General features: G+C 36.6%; 1 protein-coding gene across 1 annotated transcript; it reads left to right on the top strand.

The window, feature by feature from the left end:
• Nucleotides 1–1,132: 1,132 nt before the first annotated feature.
• LOC111998328 (RNA-dependent RNA polymerase 1-like) lies at nucleotides 1,133–18,983 on the top strand. Its single transcript, XM_024030429.2, has 5 exons — nucleotides 1,133–1,352; nucleotides 3,234–3,771; nucleotides 4,543–6,437; nucleotides 7,187–7,337; nucleotides 17,968–18,983. The coding sequence occupies exons 2-5, from the start codon at nucleotides 3,265–3,267 to the stop codon at nucleotides 18,796–18,798; spliced, it is 3,384 nt and encodes a 1,127-aa protein (XP_023886197.2). The 5' UTR covers nucleotides 1,133–1,352; nucleotides 3,234–3,264; the 3' UTR covers nucleotides 18,799–18,983.
• Nucleotides 18,984–19,647: the final 664 nt, after the last annotated feature.

Below are 19,647 nucleotides of genomic sequence, written 5' to 3' on the forward strand. Positions count from 1 at the left end.
ATACACGAACTGATTTTAACGCTCTAATATTTTTAATTTTCACTCTTAGGAATAACTTTTTCTTTTTCTCTTTTTTAACAAAGAGCAACTTTTTCTTTTTTGAAACCAAAGTAACTCTCTCTCTTTCTCTCTCTCTCTCTCTGGGTGGAAGACAAGGAACTTCAACCAGAGAAATAAAAGCAACAAATTTCCACAAGCAGGGTAACTTTTTCTCTTGATTGGTCACATCCAATAGCAAATTTCCAAGCGATTTAATTATATATACAATCATTAAAATCAAAACATTTACTAATATTAAAAAAAAAGTATATTTTTATATTATAATAAACAAATATTTTTATACGAAGCGATTTTTTTTTTTTGAGAAAATATACAAACTGATTTAAATGCTCTAATATTTTTAGTTTTCACTCTTAGGAATAACTTTTTCTTTTTCTCTTTTTTTCCTTTTTGAAGCCAAAGTAACATTTTCTCTTTTTTTGATGGTAAGACAAGGAACTTCATTAAGAAGAAAAAAAAATAAAAGCAGCAAATTTCCACAAGCAGCTAGGGTAACTTTTTCTCTTGGTTGGTCACACTCAACAGCAAATTTCCAAGTGATTTAATTATATATACTATCATTAAAATTAAAATATTTACAAATATTAAAAAAAGTAGGTTCTTATATTATAATAAACAAATATTTTTACACAAAACGATTTATTTTTTGAGAAAATACACGAACTGATTTAAATGCTCTAATTTTTTTTTTTTTTTGGGATGGGAAGACAAGGAACTTTATTAAGAAAAAAAAAAAAAAAAAGCAAGGGTAACTTTTTCACTTGATTGGCCACACAAGCTCCAAATTTCCAAGCAATCCAATTACAATTGGTAAAAAAAAAAAAAATAATAAAGAAAAAGAAAAGAGAAAAGAATGAGAGAGAATCTAAAACACTTTATGCATGTAGAAACTCACTACGTGGCCTAAAACTATTATCTCAAAGAAGCTCTCTGCAGCAAGACTACATCCTCAAACAAACCAAACATCGAAACGTGTCAGTAGCACGTGAGAATGAAAATGATTGGGTCATGGAAACGTTAGCTTCACAAGCCAGGAGAAACAATTTAAACCGAAAGGGTCTCATGAAGCATGGAATAATTACTTTTCTTCCTCATTAAGTTATGTATTTGTTTTAGTCTGAGGAATTGACTTAGGATTGACAACAAAAGACAGTGACAGAGTAAGAGACACTGACACAGTGACAGAGTAAGAGACACTGACACAGTGACACTCTCTGAGTTCTTTCGCCTTCTTTATGAGCTTTGGTTATTTTCATTCTCTCTAGTGAGACTCAGACAAGACTCCTATATACGTAATATTCTTTCTTCATCTGCAAGTTTCATTGATGTGGGTGTCTAATGAAACTGATCAAACTTCAAAGGGACTTTCTTTTTGTCATTTCTTTTACTGGGTCGAATTTTTTGTGTTTGTATTATTATTTTTTTTTCTGGGTTGAAATTGGTTGGAATTTTCAAGTAATAAAGGGGTTGATGCATCTTTGCTTTATTTCCTATCAGGGTTTGCTTGTGTTGCTTTATACTACTATGTTTGTTTGATTAATTTGATTATGAGCATTATTATTCTTTGGGTTAGTTCTTTTGCTGCATCTCATTCTCTAGCTCTTTTGCTTGGCCTACTAGATAATCTATAAGTTGGCATAGATAATCTATGATTTCTTTAATTTTTTCTGCTTATTTCAAACTGCTACTTAGTTAAATAATGAACTTTCTTCTTATAATAATGGGTCATATTATCAATAAAGAGCCAAAGCCACTGTACTTCCACTTGTTTTTCTTTGGAGAAAAACATGGTGATTAAACAATTCACCAGTCACATTGAAGGGTAGGGACCTGGAGCATTTTAATTTGCTACACAGTAAATCAAAACCCTCACAAGCATGTGGCCTTATCGTAATTGTCGGCGGGAAGAGTGAGATTCATATGGCCTAGTCTCGACAAATTGTCACAAATGTAGGAATAGACAGAGGTTTAGGACTGAAGAGCGAACCTATACATAATGGAGCTAATGATTTATTTGGACTTATTGTCAAGCTCAGATTTATAATCCTACCAATAGTTAATTCGACAATCTAGTCCAAGATTTAACCATTCTTGCTTAGGGATTACTAGAATTTGTGTGTTACTAGATCTGCTTTTGATCTATGATCCGACCCATAGTTTAACAATCTAGTCCGAGATTTCACACTCTTATGCAGAGATTGATTAGAATTTTTGAAGTAGTGGATTTTCTTTTGAAAGTGAGAATCACATTCTTTTAAGCGTTTAGTGGCAGTAGAAGTACATCCAAAATCTTAGTGGTTGCTTCGTATTTAAATTTGTGTTTCTTTATTTGATTGTGTGACATGACCACGTGGCGATGTAGTAAAAATCAGAGGACTAATTGGTGAGGTAGCAGCGTTTATGTAACAAGTAGGTGATGCACAAAAATGAAGAGATAGATTAAGATTGGAAATCAATTTTTCAGGAAGACTAAGAGTGATGGATCTTATGATGATAGTTACATTCTTAGACAATCCTTTCTTTCTCTATCTGCATCTAGTTATAGATTGAGATTCCTTCAAAATATGACTTTTTGGATGCTCATAGAAATGTTTAATGTCTGGTCTGGAAGTATCCATACTATGGACTTGATTTCGGGATAATTATTGACATTTTGCATGTATATGGTAAACTTGATTTTCTTGCCTTTCTTGCATTGATGGAGACTATTTTGGTTATTCATTTACTTATTTTCTAGTTATTGTGAACTTTCACTAAGTTATGTAATTTTACTTCTAGAATAATTGGGGTTTAAACACTTTCAAAACCTTTATCATTCATACTAATTATTGCAATACGGACTTCACCATCTCCACAAATTTTTATGACATACACCCACCACAATGATGGGTACCGCTCCAGCATAAATGAAGGCAGCGTTGTTTTACTATTGTACTTATGGACTGACATTTGAGAAGTGGGAATTCAGTGCCAAGAAATTAATTTTATTCAAAATAGTGTAGATTTGCAACATTCAGTAAGGTATTTATTTTTTTACTAATTTCTATGAAAGAAGGGATAAATTCTTTACTGTCTTGACAGAAAGACTAAGTATTTTTTTTTTTCCTGGTTTATGATATATTGTGCACATGCAAAGTAAAATGTAATATATTTTTGTTGATGACTTGTGGCAGAAAAGAGTTCTGGTAAAATTAATTGGATTGGATGGGTAAGACGATTCAGTTGAATGGATTCCCTCCGAATGTGACTGTAGCGACTGTTAAACAGTTTGTGGAGCGACATACAGGTGAAGGAACTGTTTATGCTATTAAGATTAGGCAAAGCAGAGGTGTGCGTCCAGGGGCATATGCTATAATTCAATTCACCACCACCAGATGTGCTGAATTAATTATCTCCTTAGGGTTATGGTATGGGACATCTTATCTGAAGGCTCGGGGAATGGAGCGTGATATTGTACCAAAGCCAAGAACTTTTCTGCATAGCATGGAAAATATAAAACTGCATCTTGGTTGTCAGATCTCAAATGAAAAATTTGTAATTTTATGGAATGCGGTGAATGTTTCAGTGAATTTTGGGATTGGATTACGGAAATTACAATTTTTTCTTTCCCATAATTATGTGGAGTACAGACTCGATCTTTACTACGACAATATTTGGCAGATGGAGTTACGTTGTCCACGTAGTCAAGATACTAAGCATCTTTTGATTCAGGTTGGTCTGTTTTGATTTGATTGTTCATTTTAATATAAAAAATACCTGGCTATCTTCTCTTTAGCTAAACAAATAGTGTTATTTAAGTGTTGATTCCTCCATTGCCTTGTTTGAACAATTTGCACGTTTTACTTTGTTGAAATTACTCATGTGAACAACGGTTTTATCATATTTAAATTACAAATATACCCTCACAAGGGTTAAGAATTACAAATGTAAATAATATTTGGACTATATATTCAAAAAAGTTCATCTGCCAATGAACTATGGCTCAACTGGCAATTCTTTCATAATAATGGGTTCAATACCTATTGGGTGTGTGTAGTTTACCAATATACAAAGGGTTCATGCTATGTTCTTTAATCATCACATCCTTGCGCATAAACTCAGAAGTTCAAATTTTGATTTTCTGTCTTCTATAGTAAACAACTATACTCCCAGTAGAATTCATGAGTGCAACACTTGTGATGCACATATAACTTGAATTTTTTTTTTTTTTAATGTATAATAATGTTTTTGGTAGTTAGTTATCTAGTGCAAGGTTCATATAAAGATACATTTTTGTGTCCAGTATGAAAATCAACTACTTCATAAGCATATACTCTAGCTATGTTTTATGCTTGCAAAAGCTATTAACAAAACATGGTGTATTCTCTGTAAGTACCAAATGATTTTACCTTTTCTCTAACACTAACTGTTAGTTGACATTCACATAAGGATTCTTATAATTATTTATATTATAATATTTTTTATTTTTGTTTTAATTGTTAGTTATATGGCGCTCCTCGGATTTATGAGAAGGCTGTGCTCACTTCAGGAAATGAATTTGAAGATCCTAATCTCAATTATTTCATGCATATTCCTGATGACCAATGGATTCGTGCAACTGATTTCACTCCATCATGCTATATTGGGCAATCTTCTGCTTTGTGTTTGGAACTTCCTTCTGATCACCAGCTTCCAAATTTTCGGGAGAACTTTGCTTATTACAAAGAAAGTGAAGAAAGATATATTTTGGAAACTGGGTCTAGTTTTTCTTCCAATATGGATTTGGTGCCTATTGTTGGCCCTCCGCCTGGGATTACTTTACCATTTGATATCTTGTTTAAAATTAACTCGTTGGTTCAAAATGGCTGTCTTGCAGGACCAACACTTGATGCTAGTTTTTATCGCTTGGTTGATCCAAGAAGAATGAATATTGCCTTAATAGAATATGCCCTGGAGAACCTCTATCATTTAAAAGAATGTTGTCATGAGCCTTCGAAGTGGCTTAGTGAGCAGTATAGAAAGTACATGACATCACGACATCCTCCAAAGTCGCCTGTTATATCCTTAGACTCTGGGTTGGTGTATGTACGTAGGGTTCAAATAACACCTTCTAAAGTTTACTTTTGTGGTCCAGAAATTAATGTATCAAATCGTGTCTTGCGCCATTTTCATGTAGATATTGATAATTTTCTTCGTGTCTCCTTTGTTGATGAGGAATTGGATAAACTGGATTCAACAGATTTATCTCCACGTGCATCTTCTGGTAATGAGGGTAGGAGAACTGGAATCTACAAAAGAATTCTATCTATTCTTAGAAATGGCATAGTTATTGGTGATAAAAAGTTTGAATTTCTTGCATTCTCATCAAGTCAATTACGAGAAAATTCCATGTGGATGTTTGCTTCAAGAAATGGACGTAATGCTGATGATATCAGAGAGTGGATGGGCATTTTTCGACAGATTAGAAATGTGGCGAAATATGCTGCCAGATTGGGTCAATCCTTCGGTTCATCCACAGAAACTCTTAATGTTGAAAAGCATGAAATTGAAATTATTCCTGACGTAGAGGTTGTTCAGGATGGGGTCAAGTATGTCTTCTCTGATGGAATTGGGAAAATATCTTCTGAATTTGCTAAGAGCGTAGCTTTAAAATGCAGTTGTAAAGGACACACTCCATCTGCCTTTCAGATTCGATACGGTGGGTACAAAGGTGTTGTCGCAGTTGATCCAACCTCATCTGTGAAATTATCATTAAGGAAGAGCATGTCCAAGTATGAATCAGATAACACAAAATTAGATGTTTTGGCATATACCAAGTTTCAGCCTTGTTATCTGAATCGCCAATTGATCACCCTTTTGTCTACCCTTGGAGTTGAGGATTATGTTTTTGAGAAAAAACAAAAAGAAGCTGTAGAGCAACTTGATGCTATATTAGTAGATCCGTTAAGGGCACAGGAGGCTTTGGGTTTGATGTCCCCAGGAGAGAATACCAATATTCTAAAGGAAATACTCATGTGTGGTTATAGGCCTGATTCTGAACCATTTCTTTCTATGATGCTGCAGACATTCCGGGCATCAAAGTTGTTGGAATTGCGGACTAAAACAAGGATATTTATTCCAGATGGAAGGGCAATGATGGGATGTCTAGATGAAACTAGAACTTTGGAATATGGTGAGGTATTTGTGCAATTTTCTAGTACTAAGCTTAGGCAGCTACAAAATGATTTCAGCATGTGTAGCGGCAGTGGATCAGATCAGCGATTTGTTCTTAAGGGGAAGATAGTAGTTGCAAAAAACCCCTGCTTGCACCCTGGCGATGTGCGTGTTTTGAAGGCCGTTAATGTGCCAGCTTTGCACCATATGGTGGACTCTGTTGTTTTTCCCCAAAAAGGATTTAGGTAAATTAATCTCCTAGTACTTCTTCAACTTTATCCTTGAATAATGTTATTTGAATCATAGGTGACAACTTTATTTTTGTCTCTCTCATCTTTATGTGAAAGCACCATTTTGTTATTGAGCTAGCTAGATTCTACCTGTTGTCTGCAAGAATATATTCTCTGTAGACGATATGTTGCAACTGTGACTGCAGTGGATAAATTTGCATGAAGTCCTTCAATTTTTATATTTGAGTACTACAAGGCTTAGTCACCTCCCTTTCTAGTTAGCAAATGATTTTGTCAACTATGCTTGTCATTTGTTAAAACATGATAAAAACATGGATATGGGTTTGGGATGTTGTGGTCTTCCTAGTAGAGTTATACTCGCAAAATCCCCGAAAGGGAAATAATAACATAATTATGGTTCAACTAAATGTTTAACTACCTTATGTTTTCTCTTACAAGGGAATCAAGTGTCTATGCTACATGGGACTTCACTTTCCCTTGAAGTTTTAAAGTTTGGGATTCATGTGATATTGACAATTTGACATAGACCTGAACTAATTTGTGTATTTTGAGTCTTATGCAATTTTGCACCTAGGATTTTGGCTCTAGTGGCAAGATCAACCATTATTATCAAATATTACATGCTTTGTCTACGACTTCATCAGTTAGTTTATATGTGGTAGAATGTTGTTCGTTCTTTTGAATGCTATTTAGTGGAATTTTCTAAAGATGATTGTGACTGACTGTTATTTGATTTTTATAAGGCCTCATCCAAATGAGTGTTCCGGTAGTAAATTAGATGGAGATATCTACTTCATCTGTTGGGATCCTGAACTCCTTCCACCTCGGCAAATTCAGCCAATGGATTACTCTCCAGCACAAAGTCTGCTGTTGGATCATGACGTTACCATTGAGGTATAGCTGTCTTGGATAAATGATAGCATGTTTAAATAACTGGGCAGCCTTTTTTTCCCCCTACGTTTTAATCTAAATGTAGGTTCTCTTAATGTTCTTTTGGCAAGCTCTTATGTTCTTATTTTGCCCTTATATCAAGGTATCTCAATGTTATAATTCATGATATCCCTATTCCCCATTCCCCTCTTGTGTGGCTTGATGTCATTATAACTGTTGTGCCAAACACACAAAGCAATCAAATAGTAAGCACCACAATGCACAAATGTTTCCATAAATTCTATGTCTAAATCCATGGGCAACACCAATGATGGTGCAACAATAGCGTGGTTGAAGCAAAAGTGATGTGGTTTTGAAAGTCTAGTTATATGTGTCTTAGGGTTAAAACAATTTTAATTTGGGGTTTAATATAACTAGTTGTGCTTAATTTTGTATTTAGAGGCAAAATTATAACTTTTGCATTTAGAGGCAAAATTGTAACTTTTGCAACTTGTATGAATTAATGGTATTTTAGTAGTTTAGTTGAGTTTAGAATTTACTTGGAGATCCTATGTATCTTCAGTTTTATTTTCTGAGTTCAAGTTAGTGTTTGATTAGTTTTTGCTCTATAAGGTTTTTTTGTTTATTAGAATTCAAACTAGGATTCTTAATACTACTAGTACAATTTATTAGGACTCCTCAAATTAGGAGTCTTAATACTACTAGTACAAGAAAAAATCCTTACATATATTTATGCTTAATGTACTCAAAGAATAGATGGAGTTGATTAATAAAATATTGAGTGTTTTCGATGGAGGAAATTTTTGAAAACGGAAAGTTGTTTTAGAAAGCTAAGTTGCTTAGAGGAAAGAAAGAAAGAACTAGCTCTTTGGGAGACACACTCTTGGAATAATACCTCACAGGTCGAGATTTCTTGGATTCAAATTCCACCACTTACAATGAGGGCAGCCTTGCTTATTTATAGTTACATAAGTAAGCTGTTGAGTTAGTTACAAGAACCCACCATGTGGCTGTCATGTAATTGGTCAAAGCCTAACAAACTTCTCTAACTAACTGATAGGCTATTGCACTTATCACTAACAACCTATCGGCTAACTTTCTGTTACAAGTGAGAAAGGCTATTGCAAGTAAAAAGAATTACTTATCATACAACATAAGCACTAGTAACAACTAGCTTTAAAAATGAACATCATCAGTTTTGAGTATTGAGGCACGTTGGCCTTTATGTGTGTGCTCTAGTTTGAGTCAAATAGGGTTTGGTTTACTAGTCAAAGTAGGAGGCCTAGTTCTATTAGGATAAGTTAAGATTTATGGTTTTTACAAAATGTGTTATTGTAATCAAACAAGGAGTTGATCAATAAAATATTGAATGTTCTGCTGCTATGCACACTACTTGTCATAGATTGCTGGTGAATTCGATTTTGCATTTCTTCTTATGTATTAGTTTCCTGGAACCAATTATTTTTTCTTGCCCCAACCAAAATCTACTATAACGATATGAATTACAAATTACAACTATATACACATATGAACCTCCCAAACACAAAATAAACATTTACTAACCCAAAACCCCAATATCGCACTGACTTAATAGACAAAGATTTGTCTTCCAATTATCACACAAAATTCTCCGAAAGTTACACCACCATTTTATTTTTAGGGACAATCAAAGTCCCCCAATTAATAGGCACGATTTACTGCAGAGGAAGGACTTGAGAATCACAGGTACATGTTTGATTTAGAAAAGGAGGAAAAGAATTGTTTGTTTAATAGCCAATACATAATTGTTTGTTTAATAAGTGACCTTATACTTGCCAATGATGCCCTGGCGTGGTGGGGCTTTCGAAGCTGTGTTGTGGAGTCGTGGGTTTGGTCAAGAGATTTGTCTTATATTTATCTGTTGAGGGATTTGTCTGTTTGGTCATCTAAAATAGGAACTATTTAACACTTTATTTGGGTTTGATTTAATACAAGCCTTTCTATGTATTATTTAAGCATAGTAAAAATTGTACTAGAGAGGCAGAATTTTATATACAAACAGCATGGAAACTCAAACATTGGCTGTGTAGTAGCTTAGTTTGTTCAGCATTACATTAATTGGAATTCCCTGAAAATCCTTCAAAGCATTGAATTGATGAGTTGCATTTCTGTATATGTCATAATGTATTGTCAATTCAATGAATTTAATTTTCTGCTCAATTTTATTTGAAAGCTCGAAAATGTGTTGAAAACACAAGAGCTATTTAGACCCTTAATTAAAGTTACGGCTCGATAGATTTTACACTAACTTACTACAAAGTGCGGAATAGTATAAATGCGAGCGGATGAACAAATAAGCTACTCTAATTCATAAACTAAGCAACACAGTAGTAATGGAATATAAAAGAGTAGGGAAGAAAGATGCAAACACAGAAAACACCAAGACGTGTTTTCGAAGAGGAAACCGAAGAACTCGGCGAAAAACCTCTCTGCCACCCTCCAAGCGAAAATTGATCCGCTAGACAATCAGTTGGGATTCATGGGTTAGCAAGAGACCCTCCAAGCCTAATCTACCCGATGTACCTAAGTCCTCCAAACTCCTACTCCAACAAGACTTCTCGGAACCGTGTCTTGTCTAGCACCTTAGATTCCGCAACAAGCTCCATGTTGCATCTGCCATTCCAGGCTTCTTCCAATGCTTCCCAGCAGCACTAAAACGTCACACAACACTCTCAAAAGGTGTGGTAAGTGTTTGGGCTATCAACCTCTCAATGGTATAGAAATGGAGAGGGAAGAGTTGAGGAAATACCACAAGCAAGTGTATAGAAAAAGGTGGGGATGACAATCTCTAATTCCCAATGTGTTTGGTTAGGGTTTTCTCTCTAAAGCATTCCTCAATATTTGTGGGTAATGATGGTATATATAGGATAGGTACAGAAAGTGTGAGTCATTCAGTACAGGCTGGCAGAACAAATTGCCTCGCGGGTGTCTCGTGGGAAGGCCTTACCTGCGAGATACTCGCGAGACATAGCTGTCTCCACCTGGCCTGACTCTTCGCATTCCAGCATGTGCATGGCACATGATTCATTTCGCGGGAAGCTAGGCTGCGACATACCCGCGAGAATTCTTCAGCCTTCAAATGCTTGAGTCTTCACACTCTCTCTCTATCACACATCCCTTACAACAAAGCCCATAATAGATACAGGGTATAAACGATTGATAATGATTACAATCAAATTTGGCACGGAATAAAAGCTAACAAAATACATAGTTGTAAATAACAACTTTACAATTTCCCCCTTTGGCTATTTCGTGACAAAACCCTAAAATAGACTCTAGGCTTAAACGTGAGTTTGGGAACAAAGGCAAAACTCACTCACACCTAATTCTAGATTCTGATAAGCTCTTGAAACATATGAACAAGTATCTCCTGAAACATAACAACACAATAACATCATTGTATGCAGAAAAACTTGAATAGCATATGGAGCAATAAAAGCATGATCAAGCAAAATGAAATAGAAACACTAGATCATGGCAAGATCAAACAAGCAATCACTATACAAAAGTGATCACTATGCTCATTCACACAAGGAATGAACATCTGGACATGCAATATGATAAGCTCATTTGAAGAGTATCATTTGCAAATTCAACACTCAACCAATGCGAAATACATGAAGTATTTGCATCTAGGAATAATCCTACAAGGGCACAAGAGTGTTGTATTGAAGTAAAATGTATGACATTAAACATCAAGTACACAAGCAAAAGGCTGCAAAAACAAGGTACTGCAAATGCATGGCACAAACCATAAAATCCTACAAACATGCGTGGAAACAAACCCTAAAAGCTTACAAAAGCATCATGGGTACAAACAAGACATGCTACAAAGCATAGAGAATATCATTAAAAAAAAAAAAAAAAAAACTATAGAAATTATACTAAAATAATACTAGAGTATCAAAGCTTTAAACCAAAAGCCGTAAAACAGTTATAAAAACTAAAAGAAACTGAATTAAACCATCTGTAAGACCAATAACCAATGTGACTATGTTTCTAAGCTATGCTCCCCTAACGCTATGCAAGCTCTTCTCTAGCTCCCCCTCTAAATTTTTTCCCCCTTTTTGACCAAATGGCCAAAGGGCTAGAACTGATCTGACTCTGAATCCAAGCCTTGCTCCATAGACAAGTCTTGTATTTGTGAAGATAGCGCGGTGATCTGTCCTTGAAGATATGTAAACTGGTCCACGGTATGCTGTACATGAGAATCCAGCACTGTAGACATTTGATCCATTTTAGCTAGTAATAGATCAAGTTTGCTCAAGCTTTGTGGTGGAGCCGAAGATGATGGCTGTGCAAATGGCTTTGGAGTCGAGGTAACCTATCAATCTCCTCCTCTGTATCTCCACCCTCATCTTGCTCAACACGAGGCTGTGGGATTGTATGCACACCAGTCTTGGAGCCTTTGATGTGTGCGGTGCTCCTAGTCAGTGTATGACCACTAATGGGTAGTCCCTCTGAACAACTGTAAGGCCATGGGTAGCTTGAGCTTTGCTTTGGCAATCAATCCCATGATCAAATAGGGGAACGACATCACAGTTCGTGTATTCTACTTTGTAATGCTCTTCTTCAGGACATACATGATATGGCCACAAATGTCAATCTCCTTATGAGTAAAGAGATCATACAAGAATCTTGTTCTCGGAGCAGATAGTGTGGTGAGATTGGTGACCGGATACAAATTATGAATCATCACATAACTTAGTGTCCTCATTTCTGGAGAAAACTTGATGGTGTTCATGGATATTTCTTCGGTTCACCACTAAGAGCTGTAATCATCTCAGTAGTAGAGCCCAATATGTCCTCAATGCAACTGTGATTGGCTGAGATGGAGGACGAATTTCCAAAAAATCTTGGATGATCTCTCTTGTAATCACAAATTCCTTGTGTCTTACCCAACACTCAATACAATCTCCGTTGACTTTGCATTTGAGAAGAACTCCCTGATTATCTCGGAATAAACAACCCCAGTCGGGTTCAGCAGCTTGGTCCAAGTTCTATCTTTGAACACTTCAAGGATGAAAGTGTCCTCAAGAGTTTCTAACTGAACCACTCTCTCCATGATGATCGTCTTATCCTTATAGCAGTCATTGTACTTCATATCTGCTTCCACGGACTTGAAATGATCAGAATCAGTGCGTGCATGCTTTGAAGTTGGTTTCTTCTTAGTTGCATGCTTGGTGGGAGACATCTGCACAATTTCACAAAGCAAAAAGGGAACAAGTGCACAAAGACCAAAACAAAACACACAAACAAAAACTTGATTAGATTCAAGTTAATCCCAAAGCACATGAAAGCTATCCTAAAGCAGATCATAGCAAACTCAAGGAATATGCAACAACATATAAAACAAGGAAAAATAGGTACAGTGCATGAAAGTAAGTAACTGTGCATGTGTGTGCAGCATGAGATGCATGGGGGTGTGCCTAGAGGGTGCCTAGGTGTGTGCCAAGTGAGTGCATCATGAGCAGAGTGTAGGAAATACTTGATAAAAGACCAAACCAAGTAAAGTAAGGTTAAACATATGGAAACCCATAAATTGGAACTCACATGAATCCAATTAAGCACAAAAATGTCACTCGGACATTTTAACAAACACATATCATGCATATATGAACTCTAAGCATGAACAATGCATGAACATGAGAAAATCTACCCTCAATAAATGTTAAAATGCCACAAGGGGCCAACACAGATGCACAACCATCAAATGGGACACAGCCCAAACAAAAGATTTGACAAATTAACACCCAATTTAGAAAACCAACCCAAATTTTTGAAAATCCCCAATTAACAAAACCTTAACAAAAATTCTGCAAAATTTAAGTAAAAACTTAAAAAGGAATAGTTTGAAAGACATACCTTGAAGAAAGAATGCAGAAAAGAAGCTTGGATTGAAGGGGTTTGAATGGAATAGTAATTTTGGAAGAAAAGGGTTCGAAGGAGTTTGAGCGAGGGAAGAGGTTTTGATTTGAAAAACTGTCATATCAGCAATATAAAACTGAAAAAACGCGTTTTTCACGGGTTAGAGAGTAGTGACACAGTTGCGATGCAGCCGTGAAAATGGCCACTGAAGCACAAAAGCTTTCGCGAGAAGCTGTAAGTCAATAAACAGTGGCGAGACAGTCGCGATACCTTCTGTCTGAATTTTGAAAAAATCCAATTTTTGGCCAAACAGCATTTCGAGAGAAGCTGTTGGTCGCGAGACAGTCACGATACAGTCGTGAGAGTTTCTGTGTGACATAATTGAAAAATTATTCCCCTCAAGCCCTTTTCGCTGGAAGCTCTAAGTCGCGAGCTTCTCGCGAAACAACCCCTGAACCAATTTTTTGAAGGCAAACACACAAATACATTTTGAACAAAAACAAAAGACACGAAAGTATAAAATCACTTCCAAAAACAAATAAAACACTCAAAAATATTTTTGGGTTTGATCAACCAGTTCTTGAGCATACACATCACATTTGAACATGTACAATCACACAAATGAGATAGACATTGATTGAATCAAAGTCTTGTGTGTTGTGTGTGAGTATCAAATGTGGAATAGTCTATAGACCAGAGCGAAGTTTCAATGATCAATTCAATTGAGTCATACACAACTAATACGAGATCAAGTGGACTATCTCCATTATAGAAATGAGTATATATGACCTCCCACACATTGAATACAGAACTTGGAAGCTTTTTATTTGGCTTCTGCATAAGGCATAACAATTGGTCCAATTAATTTTCTTTGGACAAAAACATCTCATTTTGAGATTGGTGCTTGAAATTTATGATATTTCAACATTGATGATTAGCCTTTGGCTTTTTGAGCACCATATAGAACACATTAAGAAAATTCGCTTTCCCTTTTTCCTAGTTGAATACTAGTGTGTGCGACAGGTTTTTGCAGCTCAATATCTCTTTTCATTTGGAGATTTACATTTGGTGAGCTCTTTTTGCAAAAACAGAAAAATAAAGTGGGAAGAAATATAGACACAAGTCTATGCAAGTATCAAGACCAATAAGACTATTGACCAATCATTCATGACAAGCTTGAAAATCTATTTACAACAGTCACACCTAGTGTTCAAGATTTCTGCCACAAAGAAATGAGTGCATACATGACAAGCTAAGATCGTAAAAGCACTACACCATAAGTACGAAGGTACTAGGTCAAACTCACATGTGACATACACAAAACAAGTGATCAAACTTTTGAGTTTTTTCAATTTTTTATGGGTTTTTGAATTTTTTGAATACACCCAAAACAGAACAAGAAAAGTAAGATCAACAAAAACAGCTGGTGCAAACCAACCGGATAAAAGAATAATAGCAAAAAGAAAGCAATGCATGAAATGATGCAACAACAAATGTCCCTAAACATTGAAAGAATTTATGCATGGACATGTTATAATGCTTATGCATGAGTACTCCTCTTCACCCAAACATCACGTGCATTTGGGGTGATATCCTTGACGGATTAGGTACGAGAGTTTGGACTTTCAAACCTTCTGGTGAAACTCTCCAAGCAAGTGGTGAAGGCACCGATCATCTTCATCATATCCATCATACCGGGATCATAATTTTGACTTCTTGGTTGCTCACCACCCTAAGACCTCATGTCATTTCTCCTTCCTCGTGACCGAGGTGCGCTTGCATTATTGTCTGATCTCAGCTTTTGACAATTTGGTCTAGTATGTCCTTGCAGTCCGCAATAATGACACACATAATCTGTTCTAGGACCCCGTTGTGATCTTGGGAGAGATCTTCCTCTGGTTTCATATATAACCACAGATTGATTTCGGGGCTTATTCACCATTCGATGCTCAACCACATTCTTCTTCTTTACATTCTCAACTTTCTCAAGAATGGGCTCTTCATCAACCGTCTCGTTTGCCTTCACAAACTTTACTTCTTTGGTGACTTTGGCTGATGAGCAGCTTCCTCCGTTGTATCCCAGCCCGGACTTGTCTGAAGGAGGTTTTTGAGATGATATAACATCTTCTAACTTCTGAGAGGAGACTCTCTCTATTTTAGCATGAGCTTGCACAACCTCTTGCTCAAGAATCTTACCTTCGTATACGCTTCAGACAGCTCCCCATTTAGTGTCTCAATCTCATACTTAGCCTCTTTATATCTAATCAAGAGACTTCTGTAACTTCCTCAGCTTTCTTCATTTTCCTTACAATTGCCTTGGCTACTCTGGAATGCTCTCCCGACTTCTTAAGTAGTAAGGAGTAGTTTTCTTGAAGATTAGCTGTATTCTCTTCCTCTTCAACATCTGATTCTTCCACAATCTCAATAGACTCTAAATCAGAATGCTCACCAAGCTCTTTCACAAGTGCACCCAAACCATCCGATGACTCTACATGAGCAATGGTCATGAAGGCGGAGTAGTTTCCCTCTCCGTCACAACTCTCTTCTGAGTTAGAATTAGAAGATTCTGTATCACTAAACGTTGTGGCATAAGCCTCGCCTTTTTCCCTCAGAAAATTTGGACACTCCTTCTTTAGATGTCCATGGCCATTGCACTCATAGCACACAATGTCTGAAGAAGGTTGAGAATCCTTCCATTCTTTCCTCGTAAACTCTTTTCTATCACCTCTTGAAGATGAAAATTTTCCTCTGTTGAATGGTTTTCCACTTTTCTTCATCTGAAGAAATTTTTGGAAGTTTTTCGCAAGATATACTACTTCCTTTTCCACTCCATCTTCTTCGGAAGGATCATCCATTCTTTCGGTGATGCTTTTAAGAGCAAGCGATTTACTTGTCTTGTGGGAAGGTAGTCCAAGCTCATACGTTTAAAGTGATCCAATGAGCTCTTGGATCTTAATTTCATCCAAATCCTTACTTTCCTCTATGGCTGTGACTTTTGCCCGAAAGCTCTCCGGTAAGGACCTCAAAATTTTTCTCACCACCTTAGTATCTTCAATCTTCCCCCCAAGATTGAGTTTAGTAATTACAATTTCATTGAGCTTCCCATAGAATGAATCAAATGGTTCATCATCCCCCATCTTGAGCTCTTCAAATTTTGTGGTAAGCATCTAAAGTTTTATGTCCTTAACTTTCTTCGTACCCTCATATGTCATCTTCAAAATCTCCCAAGCTTCCTTGGCTACCATCATATGAGAGATCCTGTGGAATTCATCAGGAGACACTCGACAAAAAATAGCATTTAATGCTTTATTGTTAGCATTGGCTGCTGCGAGAGCTGCCTTATCCCAAGTGGATTTAGGATCCGTCGGCCTAGTCCAACCAATCTCAACCGCATCCCAAACGGTATCATCCATAGAGCATAAAAATGATCTCATTCTGACCTTCCAGAAAGTATAATTGTTCCCATAAAAAAATGGTGGAACATTGAGCGATTGAGACCGGTCCATCTTAAATAGGGTCAAGGATCACACTCAAGTATTTAAACCACAGCGAGTGTACCCGCTCTGATACCAATTGAAAGCTCGAAAATGTGTTGAAAACACAAGAGCTATTTAAAACCCCCAATTAAAGTTACAGCTCAATAGATTTTACACTAACTTACTACAAAGTGCGGAATAGTGTAAATGAGAGCGGATGAACAAATAAGCTACTCTAATCCATAAACTAAGCAACACAGCAGTAATGGAATATAAAAGAGTAGGGAAGAAAGATGCAAACACAGAAAACACCAAGACGTGTTTTCGAAGAGGAAACCGAAGAATTCGGCGAAAAATCTCTTCGCCGCCCTCTAAGCGGAAATCGATCCACTAGACAATCAGTTAGGATACATGGGTTAGCAAGAGACCCTCCAAGCCTAATCTACCCGATGTACCTAAGCCCTCCAAGCTCCTACTCCAACAAGACTTCTCAGAACCGTGTCTTGTTTAGCACCCCGGATCCGCAACAAGCTCCATATTGCATCTGTCATTCCAAGCTTCTTCCAATACTTCCTAGCAGCACCAAAATGTCACACAGCACTCTCAAAAGGTGTGGTAATTTTTTAGGCTATCAACCTCTCAATAGTATGGAAATGGAGAGAGAAGAGTTGAGGAAATACCACCAAGCAAGTGTATAGAGAAAGGTGGGGATGACAATCTCTAATTCCTAATGTGTTTGGCTAGGGTTTTCTCTCTGAAGCATTCCTCAACATTTGTGAGTAATGAGGGTATACATAGGATAGGTATAGAAAGTGTGAGTCATTCAGTACAGGCTGGCAGAACAGATTGTCTCGCAGGTGTCTCGCGGGAAGGCCTTATCTGCGAGATACTCGCGAGACACAGCTGTCTCCACCTGGCCTGACTCTTCGCATTCCAGCATGTGCATGGCACATGATTCATTTCGCGAAAAGCTAGGTCGCGACATACTCGCCAGAATTTTTCAGCCTTCAAATGCTTGAGTCTTCACACTCTCTCTCTATCATACATCCCTTACAACAAATCCCACAATAGATACAGGGTATAAACGATTGATAATGATTACAATCAAATTTGGCACGGAATAAAAGCCAACAAAATACATAATTGTAAATAACAACTTTACATTATTTTTAACCTCATGCCCTAGAACTTAAAAAGATTCTATTTCCCACAAATTCCAATATAAGAGGTGTTTATTTTTTCTGTTACAGGAAGTCCAGAAGTATTTTACCAATTACATTGTCAATGACAGCTTAGGAATTATTGCCAATGCCCACACAGCATTTGCAGATAAAGAGCCTACAAAAGCAATGAGTAATCCCTGCATAGAGCTTGCAAAGCTATTTTCAATTGCCGTTGACTTTCCGAAAACTGGTGTACCAGCTGAAATACCGCATGAACTTCATGTCAAAAAATATCCAGATTTCATGGAGAAGCCTGACAAACCCACCTATATATCAGACAATGTGATTGGAAAGCTTTTCCGGGAGGTGCAAGACATTACACCAAATACTAGTTATTTTAAGTCCTTCACTGCTGAAGTTGCAATGCGGTCATATGACTCTGATATGGAAGTTGATGGCTTTGAGGATTTCATTGATGATGCTGTTTATTACAAGGGAAATTATGATTACAAGTTGGGAAACATGATGGACTATTACGGCATCAAAACTGAGGCTGAAATACTGAGTGGGAATATCACGAGAATGGGCAAGTCTTTCACTAAGAGAAGAGATGCAGAAGCAATTACTATGGCTGTAAAGTCCTTGAGAAAGGAAGCTAGGGCCTGGTTCAATGAAAAGGGAAGTGATTTAGATTCTGAAGCTGAAGATGTATATGCAAAAGCTTCGGCTTGGTACCATGTCACATATCATTATAGTTATTGGGGTACCTACAATGAGGGTATGGATCGAGATCATTTCCTTAGCTTTCCATGGTGTGTTTATGACAAGCTGGTCCACATTAAGAAGGAAAAAGCGAGAAAAAGGATGGCTCTGTCTTCTCTGGAACACCGGTTCAGTCGTGGATTGCGTTTGAGTTGAGAAATTTGCATTTTTGTCCCCTCTTGAACTTTTGATGATCTCTATAGCTTAAGTTTTCCTTCTTTTCATGTGTATGTAATAATGTAAATAGAAAGTGCAGAATTTAACTTTGGTACAAGATGTTTGCTTCTTTTAGCGGAGTATAATATTATGTCGGTTTAGTAAGATGTAAATGCCTGAGTTGATCATTTTATTATATATATATATATATATCTACGGTTTCTTCCTTTTATAGATGCTATTGACCCACAGTAGTGGTTTTGAAGCCCTCATTGTATGTAATAATGTAAATAGAAAGTGCAGAATTTTTACTTGAAAAGAGTTGGTGATCAAAGTACAGGGTTATGGTTGATGGCACGACACACCAGCTACTTCATTCCAACTTTAGGAGAATATGATAAAACTTAAGAGGCATATGGCAAGTTGTCAACACCTATCACAACTTGCTTAATGTTTTTTCTAGTTGTGAAAAATATTGTACCATGTACCAATTCCAACGCACGGTCGCACCTATCTTCTCTCAATTTGCTTTGATGTTAGTCCATCTTAATTTACTTTTATATTGTACCACCTTCCAAAAATATTTGTAATTTATTCACACAAAATGAATGCCATTTCAATTCATGTTTATTCCAAACAATTGTATTGAATTGCACAACCAATTGATGAATTGAATTGTGAACTCGAGTGTAATTCTTTCCATTAAAATGCAATGAATTGATTATATTAGAGCATTGTTTGTACTTGCCACTAGCATTAATCTATAGATTACTAAAAGATGAAGCGTAGCAATTATTGTTGCTATGCTCTCGTTGAGCCACATTAGCGGCCACATCATCTACTTATTTT

This window comes from Quercus suber, unplaced genomic scaffold, assembly GCF_002906115.3.
Source record: "Quercus suber isolate HL8 unplaced genomic scaffold, Cork oak 2.0 scaffold_136, whole genome shotgun sequence".
Lineage (NCBI taxonomy): Eukaryota > Viridiplantae > Streptophyta > Magnoliopsida > Fagales > Fagaceae > Quercus > Quercus suber.